The following is a 24,970-nucleotide window of genomic DNA, read 5'->3' on the forward strand; positions in this document are numbered from 1 at the left end:
TTTTCGTAAAAAGGGATACAAAGTTTTTGCTTCACGTATTTATATATAGATATTAGCAAATCGATAGGTAGCTAACGGATTAGAGAGTGACGCAAGCAAATTTTTATCCCGGGATAATTCAAAGGGTTTTCATTCCTTCTAAATTGCCAAGTTAACATTCGGGTCGTGTTGTGGGATGTGAATTAGCGTTTAAAATAATTACTGTAAATCTGATATTTGAGCATTTATTTTTCATATAATTTTACAAATTATAACTTAATGATATAAAACGTAACTAATTCTAATCATTAGTAAATGCATTTCGTGTACATTTATTATTAACTAATTAATATTAATTACGTATATATTTTGCTAATTACGTACTGTTAGAACTCTGATTTGCTTCACTAAATGTCGTTTTACAGTAGTTTCTTGTTAACGCTAATCAAATATTGCAAATGGGAATATACAGGGAATATGGTTTCAAACAGATTTTCATCATAAAATTTACTAATAAAATAAAAACTGAGGTGCGAATTTAAATTACTTACTTAAAAAACCGAGGTCCACATTGAATTTAAATTACTTACTTAAATTAATAAGTTTTTTTAATAAATACCATTATTCAAAGAGCTCTTAACACGATTTTTAATTTGAGGGTAGTAGGACGACTGCGACTTTAGGAGCAGACAAATCTGTCTACCCTCTTTCTACTCAATGTATGATTAAAAGTGTACCAACACATTTTTTTGGATTCAGTGATTACTGGTGGCCCAGGTGCCTTTCCGGTTTCACTAGGATAGGTGGGCGAGCAAATGGTCAACCAGGAGGGGTGGGATTTGTTAACAGTTGCCCGAGCGCCTCCAAAGGAGACCTAACAGCTCAAGAGCAACTGCTTCGCGAATGAATCTACTACCGGATCGGAATCGCGACCCGCTCAGAAGATCCGGCGAGAAACTCAGCGGGCCGATGCATGGGTTAGGTTGCACGTCGAACTCTTTGTCGAGGTTGACGAGTACGGTTACCGGGGTCCCTAAGTTTGCTTCTAATGTTAGAGCTGAAGGCGTCTAATAAAAGGGTTATTGGATCTGATGGATCCGTAAGGACGTGATCGCAACACTGCAGAGCGCAAGCGTTAATACATTTTCAAGTGTTAGATCCTATTCTAACAGTACGTAAAGCTTATAGTTAGCTTAGCACATTAATATGTGGAATTCCGATATTAAAATACTAAATTTTAAATTTATGAAAATATGTTTTATACAGGGTGTAGTAAAATCACTTCTGTAAACGAAGAAAGCGGTTCTTGCTGATCCTTAATACGTCAATACTAAAATACGCGTTCGATTGAGAATAGAAGAGCAAACTAACTCTCTATACTAAAACGTAAACGCTTGGCTTAGATAAATTAATATTGAACTTGGAGAATCATTCTGTTACACCCTGTATATAGTACTTATTAATTTATAAGGCATACTTTTGATCAGAATGATGATGATGAATATTAACTAAATTTTTAACTTAAATTAATTGTAATGCAATGTTCGTATAAGTAAATTTTAAGTCATCTAAAAAGCTGTGTAATATAGCTTTGGAGACAAGTTAATTCGAAATTTGCTACGGTAACATTTTGATTAATTTTTTATTTTACGAATATTACATAATACGAATTTAGAAATTTAATATTTCGTAGCAAACGTTCCACACCGATACAAGTGATAAAATACAATATTTAATTAAAAAACTAATTTTAAATGGACATAATTAATGTAATAACATTCCAAACTAGTTGTTATTAATAGCATGCTAACTAATGAAAGTAATGGCATGATATAAAATGTTTTTAAAATATACTTTTTTGTAATACGAATTTTGAATGATGTGCTAAGTTTAATTGATAATTTTTAGCATACTTTAAAAAAAATAATGATATTTTTAATGTCTATAATGCAAAGTTTTCCGTCAAAACTAAATATATTCTGTTCACCCTTGAATTTATAATTTATTTGAGATCTGATTAGTATTGATAATATTTTGTAGATTAAATACGAAAATAATAATACAAAGATGTTTAATTATGATTTTATAAACGATTTCTCTTAATAATTACAACGTGAAAATGAAAATTTAATTTTATTCATGATTTAATAATCGATATTGTACAGAACTCAATATTACTCTCCCTCCCGTATACACAATATCAGAACTGATATTAATACAATAATATTTGTTTGCGTGTTACAATATTCCTTGATTATTAAACTAGCTTTCGCGTTCAAATGGCTAAAGCTAGTTTTTTTCTGTTGTTTTTTTTCGTGAAATTAATGTTAGATTTTGCGATAGGCTCACAGGAAACCCGACTGCAGGATAGGGCGCCATGTCGTCGGGAATTGCTCGCCTTTCGCGACTCAGGAAGCAGTTATCGTATCTTAGTGTTACGCTAGTACTTAGATGCAGAGGTCAAGTACTACGCTAGTACTTAGATGTAGAGGTCAAAATCGAAGGCGCCCCCTCCGCTAAGATAGTCATACAGGTACACCTCCATTTCCTCCAAGGCTTCGAGGCTCGGATCTCTGAGGGGGAGGTCGCGAGCAGAGCGTCCTGAACGGGAGTAACTGGAATAGAATATTTGTTATATTTGTTATATTAGTGGTACTGTGAGAAACTTCTGGTACCTATGTACAATTAAACAGTCAATTAAACTGTATTGAAGTCGTCGTGGACTCAAGGATAAGACGTCCGGTGTATTCGTATGTAGCTTTGCACCGGTGTTCGAATCCCGCAGGCGGGTACCAATTTTTCCAATGAAATACGTTTTATTTTTATTTTTTATTGCGTTGTAGGCAGACGAGCATACGGCCCACCTGATGGTAAGTGGTCACCGTCGCTCATGGACGTCAGCAATGCCAGGGGCAGAGCCAAGCCGCTGCCTGCCGCTTAATACTCTCCACAAGCCTCGTTCAAAGAAGGACATGTCATAGCGCTCGGGAAACACCGTGGAGGGGAGCTCATTCGTGTTGGTCGTGTCCACGTCGTGTCGTACCATTTCGATCCCTCCAATGAACACTACGCTAACTCCAAATTCGTAGATTTACAGGAGGAGCGTTTAAACGAAAAAAGTTGATAAATTCTTTATTATTGCAGATATATTTATGTTTTTTTTGTGTAACTAGCTGATTCACTCTTGCTTAGAACCCCATCAATAATGATTAATTGTAATACTTTTAACATAGTGAAGCGATTTGCAAGAAAAACGAAAATTTCAAAATGTTGAGTTAGAGTAGTGTTCATTGGAGGCATCGATTTTAAATTTTACCAGTGGTTCTTGAGCTATCTTACTTCGAAAGTACATTCACGATATTCTCATTTTATTTCTTCGAAGTCGGTTTTCATTTTTGATCGACTAGTTTTAACGTCATAAAAATTCTAACACCAAAAATGTAATCTCAATCTTGGAGCACCTATAATAAAGGTCGAATTTCGGCTACAAAGTGAACCTTGGTAGTTAGATTAGAACTCACGCGAAATCGGGCGTCTCGTGGTCGAAAGCGTATTCCTTGGCGAAGTGTTCATTGATGTCCTTCATGATGCACGCCTCTAGTTTCTTGTGCTGTTGAAAATTGGTCTTTAAGAGTACGTAATTTTAGTGCAATTTCCATTGTACTACATATTTTTCGTTTTCGCGCCTCACATATTATATATATATTCAATTATTATTTTCGTTTTATGAGTACCTAGTAGTCGTTTTTTTTTCCAATTGGAAAGGCAAAGGTACCATACAGCCTAATCTTTTATATATATTTTTAAATGAAAAATAATAATATGAAATGAAATGAAATGAAATCATATGAAATGAGATGAGATGATATGGGATGAAATATAACCTCAGTAAAATGGTGGTCATTTACTGAGACTTTTTTGTGGACTTATTGGAGGATCCAGAGAAGTTACGTCCAGCGGCTTTGTTTCATTTTCCCACATTTGTGCACTTTCACAGATAATAAACAGTTAATAAACCACCGTTATTACACATTTAAACCTGAAGAAACACAAAATAAAACAAATCACACAACTTCACTCCTCGCGTTCCCGCCAAAAAGTCCTCGTTTTATGATTTCCAATGTTTCGAATAGGTTATATTGTACAGTTTTCGCGGTCAAACACTGAAACGCTTACTGACGCTTACGTTTCTTTTCACGCAGAAAGAACAGAGAGCGTCTTTATAACTAATAATATTCCAATCAATAAATCTCTGTTTGCTTAATATTTATTAATTTTTTAAACTTTATATTTTTAATTTGAAAAATCGCGAAGTAAAATGAAAACAAATGTTACAAGTTTTTTCTTGATAATGTCTCCGATATCGAACCTCTCTCTTTTTCTAAGAAGCCTATGTCCCGATTTATGAAATATTTGTAGTCAATGTATTTAGATAGGCGAAATATAAAAAAATATGAATTGAGTGAAATGTGTGTTGACAGATAATAGATGTGGTTAAAACATATTTGGGAAGAACAACAGAGAAAGGGAAGAAATATCTTCTACCGAGCGAGTGTAATTGCTTAGTAGATGGTCCGAATATTATTTATCGGAATTTGTACATATTAAAATTTATCTTGAAAATGTCATTGGCGTGATTTGGGCATTTGTCAAATATCTTGTGTTCTTTAATAGCTAACGAAACACATAAATAAATCGATTTAGTTACTGGGGGATTTTAGTTAAAGTTTCTCTTCGCGTCAATGTGTATCGAAACATATTTAAGAAACGCCGTATTCAAACATTATTTATTTATTACACTTCATGTAAAATTTACATTGGCGGACTTAATGCCTAAGGCATTCTCTACCAGTTAACCAAAGGTAGTGTAGAGTGAATAGTGCTAGGTGCAATGAAATTTATATTAAGTTACAAATACATACACAAAAAAAGTATATACATACATATATACACACTTACATACATACATATATACATACATATAATAGTTTATACAGTATTAAAAGGAATATATTAATACATTACGCTGAGGATTTAAAAATAATTCTTACCTTGTAGCATCTGAAGAAGAAAATCGATCTGATCTGTTCCTGTGGTCTGGCTACTATATCACGCTTCTCTTCCGGAACGCATTGCTGGAGAAAGTACGAATAAACTGTTCAAAATTATATTAATAACAAAAGAAGACTAGACGGGTACCTAGATTTTATTTGGGTCAAAACTAAGACTGTTAAGCGTATCATTGACAACATATCTTTGTTTTAATTGTCAATTGGTTTCTGATGTCCATAGATATCACGATATCGCCTTCTATACTGAGACATGAGGTCTCAATTATTTATAAGGCTTTTCAGTCTGAATATAAGATCGCAGCAGACATAGAGTGAAACAAGAGTGAAAGGATTAAGGGCTCAATAACAAATTAAAAATAGGCGAAGTTTGTTAATATAAATATCTTTACCGAAAACTTCTGACAGAACTGAAGGCCCTCTTGGATGTCGCCTTTGAGTTCATCCGAGACCGGTAGGCTGCCGATCCTCGCTCTGATATGTTCGAAGTTCGGTTCCATGTTGTCGTCCACGTAACCCAGTTCCTGCATCACGCAGGTCACGTTGTGATTGACGGAGCGCGGCGCGTGGAGTCCCAGTCGAGTTCGAAGACCGATTTGGCGCTGTCAAATTATTTTTCACGTCGTATTTTAATAGGAAACAAAGCGATAATTATGTGGGGTTCTTATCCTAAGCCGCCGTCACTCGAACCATGTTTAGTCGGATCCGCACCAGACACTGTCCTCGTCGAATTCTTCGCTTACGACGAAGAATTCGATAAGTGAACTAATCCATAGACACAGCCCACTGAGTTTCTCCGGTGGTAGATTCTGCGAAGCACGGCTCTTGCTAGGGTTCGTGTTAGCAACGTCGTCAGGTTTGAGCCCCGTGAGCTCACCTACTAGTTAAGGTTACGCTGAAATAGCTTCTCAAGGCTATCAGCTTAGGTAGGAAACAATTTTTTACGCAAATTATAATTTTACGTGTTTGATTTTTATTATAATATGATGTTATTTCTATAACGTGATAGTTTTTAGTGAGCATTTATTAAGTACGTATTTCATTAGAAAAATTGGTGACAGCCTGCGGGATTCGAACACCGGCACCGCCGCATCGCTCGATACGAATACACTGGGCGTCATATCCTTTAGGCCACGGCGACTTCTAATTGGACGCTTGGGTTGCATCTTTTAGTGGTGTCTGGTGGAGCCCACCGTTTCCGATCCAAGCAACCTGGTACTCAGGTATCTAATTTGGCATTAAGCTAGTATTTCAATACTAGAACAAGACCTTACTAAATCCCGGATTAACGGCGCCAAGTCTCAGTTCGCAAACTATGGAGAACATCTATCACATGACCATGTGGAATTCTTTTTTATGAAAGTATTGACAAACCGACTATGATGCTAGTATTTCAATGGTCCCACCTTCTGAACGCTGGTATGTTATCAAGCAATTCTTATTGAAAACTTACAGACATCCGATTGGCTCCGACGTAGGGCTGTTGCTGGTAGAACTGGTACGGAGGATAGTAGGGGTTGTAGGGTAGTCCCGGGGGCAGGTAGCCCTGGTAAGGCAGCTGGAACATGGCCGGGTTATACGGGCGGAATTGCGGCCCGGCCGGCATCATGAATGGCGACATTCCGGGTTGAGGGAATGGAACCTGCGGCATTAATGTTATATAATGTATAAAACGTGGATGCTTGTGATTTTGTTTGTTCGTGTGCAATGGTTTATCTGAATGCCTAGAAGTCGTGGTTGGTATTTCATAATCGGTTTTCTATTAACAATGTTTGTACTGATGTAATTTTTTTGTTGATGTCCATGGACATCACTAATTTTCTACATAGTTCATTTACTAGGTCAAATTATATTATTGACTTTACATTTGCACATAATATTGTCCGACAAGGTAGTTAGTTCTGTTCTTTTATCTGATAGCTAGATTGTAATTCATGATCACCTTTTTATCGTGGCCGCCTGTAATTACATATTCGACCCAGGCGATGGTGCAACGCAAACCCATCATTGCCCAAGACATGTCTTGTCGGATCCTCCAGATCCACTCTTAGGTGCTCACAAAGCATGGACTTGTATTCAACGAAGAATTTGACATGCAACCTAGCCCATAGACACAGCTAACTGCGTTTCTCAACGGACCTTCTCAATGGGTCGCAATTTGGATCAGGTGGTAAATTCAGCAAAGCACTGCTCTTGCTGTGACCAGTGTTAGCAATTTTCGGAGGTTGAGCCCGTGAGTTCACCTACCGGTCTGTGCTGTAGTAGCTAGAATAGCTCCTTAGGCTACCAACTATTAGTTAGTGGAAAAAAATCATCCGTATATACCTTTAGAACAATATTAAGATAAAAACCTAATAAAATAATTGATTAAATAAAGTTAGTTTACTAAAGTATTCTATAATTTCGAAGGTGTCTTCATCGCCTCTTTAGCTCAGTGGTAGAGCACTGGTCTCGTAAACCAGGGGTCGTGAGTTCAATCCTCACAGGAGGCACACGGCTAGTGAAAACGTTTTGTTTTATTTTACCCCTTGAGGTCGAAAAGCGAATATCCCGCCGACTTTCTGTGATTGCGGAGCTTCTTGATTGGGTAAATCGTTTTCATCATTTTGTATAGCGCCATCTGTGTGCTTGACGTTGGACTGCGTCGGATCCATAGCGAAGCCAGGCGCCAAGTTACTCAGGTAAGACGGCAAAGAGTTCTGCGTTTGCTTCATAGATGGCGTTGTTGAACATTTTGAGTAAGCGTCTCTTAGCTCCTTTGTGATCTGTTTCAGTAAATTAGAACCGAAACAGCTTTCGTAGATCTGCGAATGAGAATTTGTTATATCGTTAAAAATTGGTTTTAAATTTCTGACGTACAAATTACTGATAAACTACTAATTTCAAATCGTGTTGTCGTTACGTAATATTTGTATAGCTTTAGTAAAATGTTTTTTTTTTATGTTAATTGGGCAGTCAAGCTTCGCCATGTCTAAGTGCGTCTTAGGACCAGAAAGTGTTATGTCAAGTAATAGATTATATGTTTACAGTTTACACCAATCGGTCAGCAGAGTAAATTTCGATGACGACATTTTGATTGTAAACATAGATAATACACTTATTCTTTATTGTACCTAAATTACTTTTGGAACGATGTTCCTTACGGCAGGCTTGGAGGAGATAGGGATTTTGCTGCGCGACCGAACTGAAAAAAATTTAATAGTAAAAACCGTAAAAAAAGTCCGTGGATTATGTCAAATCAAAATCAAATTAAATCAAAAATTTTTTTGATTTGATTTGATTTGATTCGTGGAATAAGGCCTTGTTTTCCGCACAGCGATATTTCACCGCGCAATTTTTTTCTTAATAAAGACATGAAGCTGTCAGTAAAACAGTAAATAAGTTATTATTTTTTATTTACAAATAAAAAAGTATTGGTATTGTAAATTCATTGCATTTGTATATGGCAGTCGTGGCCGAGCGGTTAAGGCGTCTGACTAGAAATCAGATTCCCTCTGGGAGCGTAGGTTCGAATCCTACCGACTGCGTCGTATTTCTTTTTTGATATTGAAACTACTTTTTTTATCAACGCCAATAAAAGTAGCTATTTATTTCATGAATAAAAATAATAAATAAAATTTCAATCATAAGCTTAGCAACGCTAAAAAGATGCCCTTTTAATTCAGCAATTTCAAAATGACCAATACACGCTCTTATTAACTTGCTATGTATTACGTGCAAAGATATCGAGGGGTGAAAGACTATTTGGTTTAAGCGACATTGATAATTGTAATTTTGTGTGTGGTTTATCTGGTATTAGCATCAATAGTTCGATGTTTTTATGAATATAAATATAAAATGAAATTATAAAGTCGTACTTTGCAACAACTTTAGTTGAACTTCAATTAAGTTTACTGCATTCATATAGCGGAATATTTTTTTAATTTCTTAGCTGAGTGGACGAGCTCACGGCTAATCTGGTGTAAAGTGGTAACCGAAGCCCAAAGACATCTACAACGTAAATGCCGCCATCCACCTCGAGACATAAGTTGTAAATCTCCGTTTTAACAGTACAACGGTTGCCCTTCAAACCGAAACGCATTACTGTTTCACGGCAGAAATAGGCAGGGTACCTATCCGCGCGGACAACTAAGACGTCCTACCCTCAGTAATGATATGATCTTTTATAATATATATATTTTTATTATGATATTTTTGCCAAAATTTAAACTTTTAAATGACTCTCCTGTAAAGTTGCAAAAATGACGCTTCACCCAAACAGCCTTAGCCCTCGATATATGTATTGCGGATCTTTGAACGTAATTTTTACCGACTTCAAAATGTCAGATTAACTTGAAAATTTACGCACGCATCGAAGACATAACAATAATTATAATAATTGCATAACTCCGTTCTGATATCCTGATCAGTATCAACAGGAAAATAACAAAAAGGTTAAATTAATTTTTACTTCGGTTTCCGATTTAAATATGTTTTTCGATTCGTTTTTTTTTAAATTATACTTTTGCATTTTCAAACCGCATTATACTTCTTTTGAACGCTAAAAGATTTCATGATTCATCAATATTCAATAGCAGTATCAGTATGTACTTCTAATGAGTAATACGTATGTTGTAAGTATTTAGTACATAGTTACATTGGCAAGGACTCACCTTCAACATGGCGTAGTCCTTCATAAACTTGCTGTCAGAGCCATCGATGGCGCGAACGCTGACGCAGGCAGCTAACAATATCAGTATAGGACTCTGCATTTTGACCTGTAAATATGTATAATGTATTATTTTATTCACATTTAAAATAACATTTTTTTCGTACCTATGCTGATAGCCATAAGAGGCTATTTCAGCTTCGCCCTAACATGTAGGTCAGCTCACGGGGCTCAAACCGAAGTGTTGCTAACACTGGCCCTAACAATGGCAGTGCTTCGCAGAATCTACCACTGGATCGGAAACGCGACCCACTGAGAAGATCCGACGAGAAACTCAGTGGGCTGTGTCTGTGGGCTAATTCGCTCGTCGAACCCTTCGTGGCAAGCGACGGGTTCGACGAGGACGGTGACTGGTTAAAATAAAGCTTAGCCCAATAAAACTATAGCATAAACTGAGTTGCTTTATAAAGAGAAACAACATTTAAAGCTATTGCTTTTTATATTTCAATATTCAAAAATGTTTTAATATTTCTAATGTTTCTTCTTCTAATGTTTCAATTCAAATATTAAGTGTATAATCTGTGGTTTCAATATTCAAAATACCATTTATGTCACTTGATTATAAGATTTGTCATAAATCATATAGAGGTTATATATCTATAATGCAACATAACCTTTACAGAGAGAGAGAATACGCTTTATTGTACACAAAATTATTGTAAATAGACATGCTTTAACAAAAACCGACTTCAAATAGAAAACAATAATCATCGAAATCGGTTGGCGTGATATTGAGTTATTTATCTATTTGTCGCCCACGTACTTAATGCAAATATAAGACTTATATGGTTTTCTCAAGGATACCATAATCAGAACTGGACTAAATTGAAATGGGACCACACGGAAACCTTGAGATATTATAGGTTCTAAGGTCTGGTTACTGCTTCACGGCAGAAATAGGCAGGGTGGTGGTACCTACCCGCGCGGACTCACAAGAGGTCCTACCACCAGTAATAATTCTCTATTTTACTATTCAGTTGTCTAATCTTAGATGGACCGTAATTGCAGTGGTGGTAGAATGATACGGAACACGATTTACTGGTATCAAGCGATGCGACTATGTTAAGTGTTCAAATCCCGCAGACAGGTTTTTTTTTTACATTTTCTTTATACACTCACGTATTGTATTTACGAACGACTTCCACGATGAAGAAAGAAAATCGTGTGATGAAATACAAATGCGCAATTTCATTTTCTATAATTTCCGGTTTTAGAGCATATGGTAAGCTTCTATGGGTAGGTACGATTCTGCCAATTTACTGCCGCGAATCCTTTTTTTTATGTTTAAAGGATTACTGGTGGCCCTGAGGCCTTTCCAGTTTCACCAGGACATGTGGGCGAGCAAGGGCTCAGCCAGGAGGGGTGGGATTTGCTAACAGCTACCCGAGCGCTTCCAAAGGAGACCTAACAACTCAAGATCAACTGCTTAACGAATGAATCTACTACCGGATCGGAATCGCGACCCGCGAATCGATTATGTTTTCTCGTTTTAATAGTGAAGTAGTTAATTTACAATTTGATACTTGACGAATTGTAACTTCGAATGTTTCACGAAGGATAAAGAAAGACATTCGCGTTGCGATGTCCATAGAATTTGATGATCACTTAAAACGAGACAGGCCGTGAGTTGGTTAGGTCATCTATGCAGTAAATATTAATAATAAACCTGGCCTTTTTTTGGTTTAAGGATGCAAATAGGGAAAAAAAAAACAACTCGATACGGAATTAACCAATTGGTGCTAAATTATAAAAGGAAGTTTTAATACAACCAATAAAATAATATTTAAGTGCAAACATAAAACGAAGCACTCAGGCGCTGCAATAAAATATAGCAGCCGTTATTTTAACGATCATACACAATCGTGTATCTAAAGTTATTGTTAGATGTCTGTTTGTGAGTGATAGTGCGGTTCATACTCATATTATTAACATTTCCTATTCAATTCTCCCGATCCACTCGGTGTTTTTAGACGATGCGAGCATCGGCCACTGTTCTCGTCGAATGCGGGACGAGTTACAGTCTCAGTATAATAAAAGTGTAATGGTTGGCTGTAGAGTTTCCCCACGCAAACTTTTTGTAAACAAATAACAGATAAATATACACTAGTCAGAACAATATTCAAATGTCGACGTATAACACTTTGTTGGTTTGCGACCAGGAAAACCGTAAAGTATTTGATACGTGCGAAATGGTAAAACGTGGGATTAAACCGTTTAAATAATTTTTATTAAACATGAATCCTCAACTAAAGCTCTGTGTCAATCGGTTTCTTTGGGGTTATTAACTGAATGGATGAAAATTGTCTCTTCTTGGTCGTTTTCTTTATTTGTGAAGATCGTGCCTAAAAGCAATTCTCTATTAGATTCAGATGGCCGGACTGTTATGAGAGGTCAGTCAGGTCAGTTATTTGGTCTCTCCTACGCCTAGGAGAGGGAGGTATTCTGGCATCTACTTTTCCCCCTACGACCAAGTTTGACGAAATTATCAAGTTTAATCTATTTGCTTAAATGGGTGTTAAAAAACTCACAGATATCGGTTAAAGTTGCAACCAACAACCGCTTCGCGACTGAAACAGGACATATCGTGGTTTCCACTCGTTTGGCATCAAAATAATCGCTATTACAGATATTTTTACAGAAGTAGTTAGAAATTTGGGTACCACTCGTGCTTGCAAAACAATAACATTTCATTTCAACATTTCCAGATACAATTAGCTGTATAAAATTGCTCTCTGAAATCATTTGAGGGATCCTTGTACTGGTGGTAGGACTTCTTGAGAGTCCGCGCGGGTAGGTACCACCACCTTGCCTATTTCTGTCGTGAAGCAGTAATGCGCTTCGGTTTGAAGGGTGAGGCAGCAGTTGTAGCTTTACTTGAGACCTTAGAACTTATATCTCAAGGTGGGTGGCGCATTTACGTTGTTGATGTCTATAGGCTCCATTGACCACTTAACATCAGGTGGGCTGTGAGCTCATCCACCCCCCTAAGCAATAAAAAAAATCCTACAGTCAACAAATTTTAACTTCAAGTTTAATGTTTCATTAAGCTTCAGATAACAACATAAAAAGTCATGTTGTGTTTAGAAGCGTTAGTTTGCTTATATTTCTCCATCAATCATTGGAGGCTGGTCTGGTCGTTGACCTCGTGGCCTTGCGGCGCGCACTCATCTGCCCCTTGCGTAATGAGTTCTCTCATAGAATAAGGCATGGAATCGTCTAGTGGGTGTATACAAGATTTTATTTTAAAACACCTATTTCGACGATAAATTGCCTGAATATAACAGAAGAGTTGATGGGACATTGGAGTCCAAAGATATCGGTTGATGTCTCATGACAACAGTAAGTCTATGTTTAGAATGTTTCGCTATAGAACATGGCAGGAGAGTACAGGGCCCACAATAGGTCCAGTTCAATACAATCAACGTCGTTGTCCTCATTATATTCATCAGCCAACAGATTCCCAAGATTCGCCACAATGACCGGTCCTGCGTTGCCTGTATCCAGTGGACTCCCGCGACACCCAGAAGGCAGTCGGTCCAAATCGTAGGAGGTCTACCCACGCTATATTCTCCGAAGCGCGTTCGCCTCTCGTGAGCTTTTTGGCCCTAATGGTCTTACAGTAACACCGGTAATATATCAATTCCACCTCAATTGTTCAATGAAAAACTTATAATCTATATATTAGGTAATAAGTGAAACAAAAACTTTGTACCCCTTTTTACGAAACTTGCACGGACGGAGGAGTATGAAATTTCCCACACGTATAGGGAATAAAGAAAAGAAATCCAGAACGTAATTTTTTTTTAAATGATGCTTTAAAATAATTCCTAATTTTAAATGCTGATAGCATATAATTAATAAGATGCTGATAGCCTTGAGAGGCTATTTCAGTTTCATCCTAGCGGTTTTTATTGTCAAACTCATGACACTTAAATGTCAAAATTAAGTAGTAATAGTTCTATTTTTCCAACTGGAAAGGCAAAGGCATCATTATACCATGCAGTCTAATTTAAGTTAACGCACCTCGTGATTCGCAATCAAACATGTACATATCAATTCTAACACTACACTTATTTTAATTATAAAATCACAACACACTTACTCTGCTTATTAAACTTTTTAGTCACCAAATACAACTAACTGTATCAGTTTGGCAAATGGAAACTATATTAGATATTTAGCTAAAAGAAACAGGTATTAGGTTGTGCAAATGCGAGAAGGCTAGGTAGTTGCGAGGGATAATCTTAATTTCTTAAGCTTATTTTACTTGTCATTCATTATTTGTGCATCATCATTATCCTGCCCTTCTCCCAGTCACCTGGGGTCGGCGCAACATGTTTTCTCTTTCCATACTCTTCTATCATATACCATTTCTTTGCTCACTCCCCTCCTACCCATATCGTCTTTCACACAATCCATCCATTTCTTCTTAAGTCTACCTCTTCCTCTAAATCCTTCCACATTTATAGTTAACACTCTCTTAACAACCTCATTTTCATTTCGTCTCATCACATGTCCATACCATCCCAAACGTGCACTCCTCAGCTTCTCTGTCACAGGTGCCACTTTCAGACTTCCTCTAAGATATTCATTCCGTATTCTATCCATTCTCGTTACTCCACACATCCATCGCAACATTCGCATCTCTGTTGGATGCAATCGCCTTTAATTATTTGTGCATTGGAGCATTAATTATAATCGCACAGACACACGGAGCAGGTGATACGACAACTCGTTTGTGTGAAAACATCGCAGTTTACAATGTTGTATAAAATATGTAGCTTGTCGCTAGTTGACTTTTGATGAAGAAATTCTTGCCATTTTATTAAAAGACTGTACGTAATATTTTTTTTGTAATTAAATACTATACGACGATGAGAATGTTAATAGTTTAGAATCATTAAGTAAAATCTATTCGCATAACTTTGGTCGTAATTTCACAGAATCATCACTGAGCGCTTATAGAGTTCCATTCCGATAGAGGCACCCGTCACGTGCGGACGTGCTCATCGTCCACTCGATCGCCCGGTCTTTGTTCGCCCGGCTTTTGTTAGCCCGGCCATTGTTCGCGCGGCCTGTGTTCGTGATACATCTGCCGACCAAGTGTGTTTCCTGGAAGCTTTTATTTGTTTTGTTTTAGTTATTTTTGTGTTCGTGGAACATTTGCCGACAAAGTGGCTTCCTGCAAGTATTTATTTGTTTTGTTTCTTTTCGTAATTTCTGTTTTGTTGTGCTTTTTCTTTGTCCTGTAGTAATCGCGCCGCATTGCCACCTGTGTTCAATAGAACCGCTCAGGTCCGAGAAGTTGGGGCCTCGCCGCAAGGCGAGTGTTTTCAAGACCCGGGGCCGCCCCACCTGGGTACTCAGCGATCATGGACGCTGTATTCGCGGAATTCCTCCGACTTCGCCACCCACAGCTCGCCTCGGAGTTTCTGGCCTTCAAGGCCAATCACACTGCGAGCCCTCTCGAGGACTCCGCCGCGCTCGCTGCTCCTGCGTCGCCTGTACCTGCGTGCAGAGCTTCTGCATTGAGCACCGCAGCCTCTGTCGTGCCTGCCGCTCCCGTGTCGCCTATACTGGCGAGAAAAGCTGCTGCGTCGTCCGCCGTGACCATCGTTTCAGCTGAGCGATCATCCGCGGCCTCCGTCGCGCCCTCTAAAACACCTACACTTGCTCGTAGGTCGCCTGCACCCGCCTCCTCGTGCTCCGACTCTGACTCGGACATGGAGGTCGACCTCGCCCCCGCCTCATCGACGGATGGATTCACCCTGGTACAGAAGGGTAAGAAGCGTGCCGCGGAGTCTCGAGCTCCCGCGGCCGCTAAAATTAGCAAAGCCGTGAACGCGTCGCGCCCCCGCCCTCAGACTCCCGTTGCGCCCCCAGCCCGTGCCACTCCGTCGCCGCGTCCGGTGGCACAAAATAAAACCCAGACCCCTCCCCCGGTTATCCTTCAGGAGAAGGCAGCTTGGGATCGAGTTTGCCTAGCCCTTAAGGCCAAAAATATCAATTTCACGAATGCCCGTAACCTCGCGAACGGCATTCAAATTAAGGTTCAAACACCCGATGACCATAGGGCCCTCTCTTCTTACCTCCGTAAGGAGCGTATAAGTTTCCATACGTATACGCTCCAGGAGGAGCGCGAACTCCGCGTTGTAATACGCGGAATCCCTAAAGAGTTAGATGTAGAGCTCGTAAAAGCCGACCTGTTAGAACAAGGCCTACCAGTGAATTCTGTGCACCGTATGCACACCGGTCGCGGTAGGGAGCCATATAATATGGTTCTAGTCGCTCTCCAGCCTACCCCCGAGGGTAAGAAAATCTTTAACACACAGACCGTCTGTAGGCTCTCTGGTATCGCTGTCGAAGCCCCCCATAAAAAAGGCACTCCTAGCCAGTGCCATAACTGTCAATTGTACGGGCACTCTTCCCGTAACTGTCACGCGCGCCCCCGATGTGTTAAGTGTTTGGGCGATCACGCCACGGCCCTCTGCGCTCGCGACCAAAAAACCGCGACGGAACCGCCTAGCTGCGTCCTGTGTCGAACACAGGGTCACCCCGCGAATTACCGTGGTTGCCCCCGAGCCCCTAAAATAAATCGCCGCGTCGCCCGCCAAAACCGCCTCCGAGCTTCCGGCCCAGACATCAAAGCCTCGGCACCCTCTGCGTCGCAGGCTAAGCCAGCGTTCGTTCCGGTGGCGGTGCCCAGTGTCTCGGCCTGGGCAAAACCGCTGCCGTACACGAACACGGCTACAACTCCCTCCTCCACGATTCGTCCCGCCCCCGCGACTCGTCCCTCTCCCGCGACTTGCCCTCCGACCGCGTCCGAAAATCTCGCTTTAGCGATCGACTTCTTTCAGTCGATCAACTTTGAGCGCGTTAACGCTTTGGGCGACGCCATTCGCGCTGCCTCCACTGCACAACACTTTATCGCCGTTGTGCAGGAATACGCCGACGTATACGCGTCATTAAATACGTACGTCCTCCCCTCACTCCGCCGGTAATCAATGGCGTATATAAGTAGAATAAAGCCCCTATCCGTAACGATAGGATTTTTTAACGCTTACGGTCTCGCAAATCAACGTGATCAGGTTTCTGACTTTTTGCGTGACCATCAAATTGATATCTTTTTAGTGCAGGAGAGCCTACTTAAGCCCGCGCGCCGTGACCCTAAAATCGCGAACTATAACATGGTCAGGAACGACAGGCTCTCTGCCCGTGGTGGTGGTACCGTCATTTACTATAGAAGAGCCCTGCATTGCGTCCCGCTCGATCCTCCCGCGCTCGCTAATATCGAAGCATCAGTGTGCCGAATCTCACTGACGGGACACGCGCCGATCGTTATCGCGTCCGTTTATCTTCCACCGGATAAGATCGTTCTAAGCAGTGATATCGAGGCGCTGCTCGGTATGGGGAGCTCTGTCATTCTGGCGGGCGACCTAAATTGTAAACACATCAGGTGGAACTCACACACCACAACCCCGAATGGCAGGCGGCTTGACGCGTTAGTCGATGATCTCGCCTTCGATATCGTCGCTCCGCTAACCCCGACTCACTACCCGCTAAATATCGCGCATCGCCCGAATATACTCGACATAGCGTTATTAAAAAACGTAACTCTGCGCTTACACTCGATCGAAGTAGTTTCAGAGTTAGATTCAGACCACCGTCCCGTCGTTATGAAGCTCGGTCGCGCTCCCGATTCCGTTCCCGTCACGAGGACTGTGGTGGATTGGCACACGCTGGGCATCAGCCTGGCTGAATCTGATCCACCATCGCTCCCGTTTAACCCGGACTCAATCCCGTCTCCTCAGGATACCGCTGAAGCCATAGACATCTTAACGTCACACATCACCTCGACATTAGATAGGTCATCGAAACAAGTTGTAGCGGAGGACTTCCTTCACCGCTTCAAATTGTCCGACGATATTAGGGAACTCCTTAGAGCTAAGAACGCCTCGATACGCGCCTACGACAGGTATCCTACCGCGGAAAATCGTATTCGAATGCGTGCCCTACAACGCGACGTAAAGTCTCGCATCGCCGAAGTCCGAGATGCCAGATGGTCTGATTTCTTAGAAGGACTCGCGCCCTCCCAAAGGTCTTACTACCGCTTAGCTCGTACTCTCAAATCGGATACGGTAGTAACTATGCCCCCCCTCGTAGGCCCCTCAGGCCGACTCGCGGCGTTCGATGATGACGAAAAAGCAGAGCTGCTGGCCGATACATTGCAAACCCAGTGCACGCCCAGCACTCAATCCGTGGACCCTGTTCATGTAGAATTAGTAGACAGTGAGGTAGAACGCAGAGCCTCCTTGCCACCATCGGATGCGTTACCACCCGTCACCCCGATAGAAGTTAAAGACTTGATCAAAGACCTACGTCCTCGCAAGGCTCCCGGTTCCGACTGTATATCTAACCGCGTTATTAAACTTCTACCCGTCCAACTCATCGTGATGTTGGCATCTATTTTCAATGCCGCTATGGCGAACTGTATCTTTCCCGCGGTGTGGAAAGAAGCGGACGTTATCGGCATACATAAACCCGGTAAACCAAAAAATCATCCGACGAGCTACCGCCCGATTAGCCTCCTCATGTCTCTAGGCAAACTGTATGAGCGTCTGCTCTACAAGCGCCTCAGAGACTTCGTCTCATCCAAGGGCATTCTCATCGATGAACAATTCGGATTCCGTACAAATCACTCATGCGTTCAACAGGTGCACCGCCTCACGGAGCACATTCTTGTGGGGCTTAATCGACCAAAACCGTTATACACGGGAGCTCTCTTCTTCGACGTCGCAAAAGCGTTCGACAAAGTCTGGCACAATGGTTTGATTTTCAAACTATTCAACATGGGCGTGCCGGATAGTCTCGTGCTCATCATACGGGACTTCTTGTCGAACCGCTCTTTTCGATATCGAGTCGAGGGAACCCGCTCCTCCCCACGATCTCTCACAGCTGGAGTCCCGCAAGGCTCTGTCCTCTCACCCCTCCTATTTAGCTTATTCGTCAACGATATTCCCCGGTCGCCGCCGACCCATTTAGCTTTATTCGCCGACGACACGACTGTTTACTATTCTAGTAGAAATAAGTCCCTAATCGCGAAAAAGCTTCAGAGCGCAGCCCTAGCCCTAGGACAGTGGTTCCGAAAATGGCGCATAGACATCAACCCAGCGAAAAGTACTGCGGTGCTATTTCAGAGGGGAAGCTCCACACGGATTTCCTCCCGGATTAGGAGGAGGAATCTCACACCCCCGATTACTCTCTTTAGACAACCCATACCCTGGGCCAGGAAGGTCAAGTACCTGGGCGTTACCCTGGATGCATCGATGACATTCCGCCCGCATATAAAATCAGTCCGTGACCGTGCCGCGTTTATTCTCGGTAGACTCTACCCCATGATCTGTAAGCGGAGTAAAATGTCCCTTCGGAACAAGGTGACACTTTACAAAACTTGCATAAGGCCCGTCATGACTTACGCGAGTGTGGTGTTCGCTCACGCGGCCCGCACACACATAGACACCCTTCAATCCCTACAATCCCGCTTTTGCAGGTTAGCTGTCGGGGCTCCGTGGTTCGTGAGGAACGTTGACCTACACAACGACCTGGGCCTCGAATCAATTCGGAAATACATGAAGTCAGCGTCGGAACTTATACTTCGATAAAGCTATGCGTCATGATAATCGCCTTATCGTTGCCGCCGCTGACTACTCCCCGAATCCTGATCATGCAGGAGCCAGTCACCGTCGACGCCCTAGACACGTCCTTACGGATCCATCAGATCCAATAACCTTTGCATTAGATGCCTTCAGCTCTAATACTAGGGGCAGGCTTAGGGACCCCGGTAACCGTACTCGTCGAACTCGACAAAGAGGTCGACGTGCAACCTAACCCATGCATCAGCCCACTGAGTTTCTCGCCGGATCTTCTCAGCGGGTCGCGATTCCGATCCGGTAGTAGATTCATTCGCGAAACAATTGCTCTTGAGTTGTTAGGTCTCCTTCGGAGGCGCTCGGGCAGTTGTTAGCAAATCCCACCCCTCTTGGCTGAGCCTTTGCTCGCCCACCTGTCCTGGTGAAACTGGAAAGGCCTTCGGGCCACCAGGAAACTTTCAATCATAAAAAAAAAAAAAAAAATAAATAAAAAAAAAAAAAAAAAAAAATATAGAGTTCCTTTCCTGATCAACCTGTTGATTATTTCTATTCCTTTCTAATTACTTTTATGATTATTTATTTTTCGATTATAAATTATCATTCAATTTTAATTTATTATTTAGTAGCATTATCAAAATATTATCGTCATACCCGATTACGTCCCAATTTAACTGGTCGTACATTCATGGGTTCTAGTCTCAATAATGATATACTGGTAGTAAAATTCTAGGTATTAAGACATTCAGTATAAACCGTATGCATAAGCTAAAAAAAATTATATTTTTAATTAAGACAATTTAATTTACTACTGTTCATGCACACTGTTTTAATTGAATAATTGATGCCATAAATCTGGAAGAAAAACTGGCGCTCGCCGACAGTAAAATAAACACATTGAGCGTACTAATGGGTTTAATAACTTGGCGTTAAAAAATCGGAGATAGTTGGAGCTGTATTTAAAATGGGCATGGAAAAAAGATTAAAAAGTCGGGAGACACTTTGAGCTGTGCTTAAAATGGGTAAGGAAAAAATATTTTCAGTTAGTATGTTTGAAAAATCATTTTAGCAAATCGATACCTATATTGTGAAGAGCATTGATTTGATTATATTTCAACTCTCTGGGGAAGAGTGCGTGAGCGAGGGACGCAGAAAACACAAAATTATACCGATTTTTTAAAAAGAAAAACAGTTGTATGATAATTTTCGATTGAAAAGTAAAACATATTTGAGCATTTTAAAATAAATATTGTATGTAAAAGTATTTTTGAAATCAACTAACCGTAAAGGTTAGTAACCGCATTTATTGCCAAAGGGGATTGCCCACTCTCCATAGTGTGCTAGGCCCAAGGTGGACATTAAATATTACTATAAAAATGGACTGATTCAAATTCTTAAATGTATTAGATATCTAAAAAATATATTGAAATTGACGCCACTATTATAAAAAAAAAAATAAAAATAAAAAACTCGTTTTGAGGTTAATTTTCTATATAAATACCTCAAGAACTTTTCTTTTTTTAATGTTTAAGATGTTCCTAATGTATTTTTATCCAATTGTAGTTATTAGGGTATAAAAAACACACATACTTCTTTAAATATCTATATTATTCTATATTTTCTTCATCTTCATACACAATTAGTAAATCATCTAAAAATAGCACAGGAGAGCATATACACGGTTTTGAATCTCGGTCAGGTTAAAACCACAATTCACACAATGGTTTTCAGCCGTAGTATGAAACGTTATTGATAAAAGCAAAATAAATCGAAGAAAAATCAAAACACATCCATTTTGAACGCAAGCACAAGCAGCAAGCGAAGTGTCAGTCAGTCAGATTAAAATCAGTGTTGTCAGTATAAAGAAAAATAATTACATGAAATTCATATATCGATCATTTTTTTAAATAACCGATATTGGATTTATTTCTTACTCTTTTTTTTACGAGTACACATTATATTTTATTTTTTATGTTTTTGTTTTAGTTGTACATATTTAAATAACAATACAAGTTAAGTTTTTTTTTATTGCTTAGATGGGTGGACGATCTCACAGCCACCCTGGTGTTAAGTGGTTACTGGAACCCACAAACATCCACAACGTAAATGCGCCACCCACCTTGAGATATAAGTTCTAAGGTCTCAAGTATAGTAACAAGTTAAAGTCCAATGGGTATGTCTTTGATGTTATTTTATGTCTTTAAAATCGATTAAAATCGATTGATTAATGATAATATTTAAAATGATTTATTTATATGTTTTTTTATATACTTAAAATGTTTACTTAATACGTAAAAGGTTTTGAAGTTGGCAATATTTTTCCCGCAAAAATAAAATTCTTGTTTTTTTCAATAGAGTTACTTTTTTTAAACTACTTATTGTAAACTGTAGTGGCGCTTATTTGGAAGAAAGTAAATGCATATTTATTTATGACAAAATTAATGCACTAAGTATTTTTTCTCTAATCTATTGTCCGCTTTGGGCCTGAAATGGGCCGTCCCCTTTATTGTGATGCCCCTTTTAACAAGCAACTATTCACAATTGACAATGGATATCCTCCACACGGATTTCCTCTTGGATTAGGAGGAGGGTAGATTTTGAAGTCGTCGTGGCCTAACGGATAAGACGTCCGGTGCACTCGTGTTGAGCGATGCACTGGTGTTCGAATCTCAGGCGGGGACCAATTTTTCTAATGAAATACGTACTCAACAAATGTTCACGATTGACTTTCACGGTGAAGGAATAACATCGTGTTATAAAAATCAAACCCGCAAAATTATATTTTATGTAATTACTGGTGGTAGGACCTCTTGTGAGTCCGCGCGGGTGGGTACCACCGCCCTGCCTATTTCTGCCGTGAAGCAGTAATGCGTTTCGGTTTGAAGGGTGGGGCAGCCGTTGTAACTATACTGAGACCTTAGAACTTATATCTCAAGGTGGGTGGCGCATTTACGTTGTGGATGTCTATGGGCTCCAGTAACCACTTAATACCAGGTGGGCTGTGAGCTCGTCCACTCATCTAAGCAATAAAAAATAAAAAAAACACACTCCATCCATGTCTTCTTCAGTCGACCTTTCCCCTTGTGCCTTGTATTATAATACCATTTCCATACATCTCCTAGTCACATGCATCTTCTCTCTACGCATCACATGTTCATACCACGCTAACCGTCCGCTCTTTAATTTGTTAATTACCGGGGCTACTTTCACACTTCCTCTGATATACTCATTCCTTATCTTGACCATTCTTGTCACTCGTCAATTGTTAGTAATAATTCCAAGATGCAGTTTTTTTCGGGTTCTTCTTAAGACTTCTTGATGTTCAATATTTTAAGTTAGGCTATGAATAGTATAATTGTTTGACAAACCAGGAAAGTATTTAGTGGCAACGAGACGTCAAGTGTAACACTCAATTTGATTGTAGTCACTCTAAAGTCTAAAGTAACCAATGTAACACGTTTTTATCATGAGAAAATAAAGCAAAAGCTATTGTACATCTAATTATTGGGATTGTCTACAGTCCCATTCCCACAATGTTGTATTCAAGTTTAATGATCGTCCAGATCTGAGATAGAAAACCGAAGCGGTCCGATGTACACTTCAATCGTTTTTAACAGGATGTGAAAGATAATATTGGATCTCGTTAGTCTACTGCCGCCGGTTTGAAATTAAAAGACGAAATAAAATAGCAAGAAACAGCAACGTTCAATAAATCACTTGGCTGCGCTTAAAAACACTTGAAAACTACTACACAGTTCTTAACTAATGTATTTTTTTAGTGAACATTATTTTAAAACATCTATTGGTTCTTGGTTCCAAATATAATTTTCTTTCAAATGTTTTTGGTGTGCTATGCGATATTCCAGTTCTCTTCCTGATATACCAATGACGCATACGAGGGGTTTTGGTGAGAAATAGTCTCTTAGTACTAAGTTATTCCATTAGAGTGGGCACCACAGGAAAAAGTATACTCTAAAGAAAAACTACGAGGCGTGTATTCTGTTTGCTTATTTTATCTATTAAATTTATCAAGGTTAGCTCCGGGAATCATTTCCTTTTTTCCATTTTCATTTTTTTTTAAGGATCAAATTGCACTCATCAATTTCCATTATAGATAGCACCTACAATTAAAGTGACATTTATCAATTAACAATTCTGTATTAGCATTAGTGAGCACTTTATTGTTACTTTTGTTACTGGGAACGAATCACGCACGGTCATCCTGTCCCAATTTAGGATCTCCTGTGTTATGGGTACCAGAGATATACCTAAACACATTTAAATATATATTTAAATACCCAGACAAAGAGCCAACAAACCAGTTCATCACACGAATGTTTGCCTGATGTGGGAATCGACTATTGCACTAACGGATCAGACAGTCAACGTATTGAAACAATTAATTAAACTAGTTGTCCCCCAGTAGTCGAAAATCGACTATAATTACTAATTTAAACTATAAGTTTGAACATTATTATGGTTCTATTGTCAAAGACTATTTATACTTCTATAACCACAGATGTCGCCAAGACTACACGATAGTCAAATAATATTAAAAACAAACAATATTAATCTATTCTCAATTTGACGATGGATATTAAACAATAAACAAAACAGTATAAATACGTATGTATGTCAAATACATGGTAGGGTGTGTATGTTTTTTAACTGATTTAATGTATTTTTTATTAATAATTGTAAAAAAATATTAGCACTGCACTCCTTCTCAATATTCTCTATAAATGGGTTAAATTTCATACTCATCTTTCCGCGCAATTTTCGTGAAAAGATGTACAAAGTTTTTGCTTCACTTATTAATGTATAGATTAATACGTGAAGCAAAATTTGTATATGAAATTTTCCACACTTATAGAGAATATAGAGAAGAAGTGCACAATGCAAATATTTTTTTAAAATAATGCATAAACGATACATTAAATCACTAAAGAAAACATTACACACACTACATACCATGTATTTGACGCACACACGAATGCATACTATTACTATTTATTGTCAAACTTTTGTTCTTGGCGTCTGTTGTCAAATTGAGAATAGATTAAATATTGTTTGTCTTTGTTCATATTTTTTATAGTGTAGTCTTGGCGAAATCTGTGATTAAAGAAATATAAAATACAATCATAATAGTGTACAAACTTACAATTCCAATTAATTATAGTCGAATTTCGACTATTGTGGGACCTCTAGTATAATTAAATAAATAAATTTCCGTTCGTATTACAAAATATGAACAGTAATTACAGCGTGTACGGTAACGTCTGCAACGAAGAGAAGTGCCCTGACGCATTTGCGCCGGTTCAAGCACCGTGTTTTAGCGAGTCGATATTAATGATAATATTGCATAACTAAGCGTGTGAAACTTCGTCTATAATTACATTTAGTTACCGGACGATATTTTGCTGCACGACTATGAAAATCCACAGTGATGGATTTACTCGTAGGCCCGGGGATGGCGGCATGATTTAAGGGGGGGGGGCAAAATTTGTGAAATGTCAAAACTTCAAAGCCAAAAGCAAGTAAAAAAAAAATCCTTTGAAAATGAGTGC

At 39.5% G+C, this 24,970-nt stretch overlaps 1 protein-coding gene and 2 non-coding genes across 3 annotated transcripts in view; 2 read left to right on the forward strand and 1 right to left on the reverse strand.

Moving 5' to 3' along the window:
* Positions 1 to 210: 210 nt before the first annotated feature.
* Positions 211 to 24,970, reverse strand: part of LOC101746276 (uncharacterized) — a 35,394-nt gene continuing 10,634 nt past the window's right edge. Inside the window, exons 2-8 of the mRNA XM_004922968.5 lie at positions 9,701 to 9,805; positions 7,574 to 7,852; positions 6,502 to 6,690; positions 5,441 to 5,650; positions 5,031 to 5,114; positions 3,501 to 3,589; positions 211 to 2,594 (exon numbers count right to left, since the gene is read on the reverse strand). Of these exons, the coding sequence (XP_004923025.1) occupies positions 2,459 to 2,594; positions 3,501 to 3,589; positions 5,031 to 5,114; positions 5,441 to 5,650; positions 6,502 to 6,690; positions 7,574 to 7,852; positions 9,701 to 9,799 (1,086 nt within the window). The 5' untranslated portion in view covers positions 9,800 to 9,805 and the 3' untranslated portion in view covers positions 211 to 2,458. The remainder of the gene's footprint in view (positions 2,595 to 3,500; positions 3,590 to 5,030; positions 5,115 to 5,440; positions 5,651 to 6,501; positions 6,691 to 7,573; positions 7,853 to 9,700; positions 9,806 to 24,970) is intronic.
* TRNAT-CGU (transfer RNA threonine (anticodon CGU)) lies at positions 7,469 to 7,540 on the forward strand. The gene has a single exon. It is a non-coding gene; the product is annotated as a tRNA-Thr (tRNA).
* Positions 8,494 to 8,575, forward strand: TRNAS-AGA (transfer RNA serine (anticodon AGA)). Its single transcript has one exon. It is a non-coding gene; the product is annotated as a tRNA-Ser (tRNA).

The sequence above is a fragment of the Bombyx mori genome, chromosome 15 (genome assembly GCF_030269925.1).
Source record: "Bombyx mori chromosome 15, ASM3026992v2".
NCBI classification, from domain to species: Eukaryota; Metazoa; Arthropoda; class Insecta; order Lepidoptera; family Bombycidae; genus Bombyx; species Bombyx mori.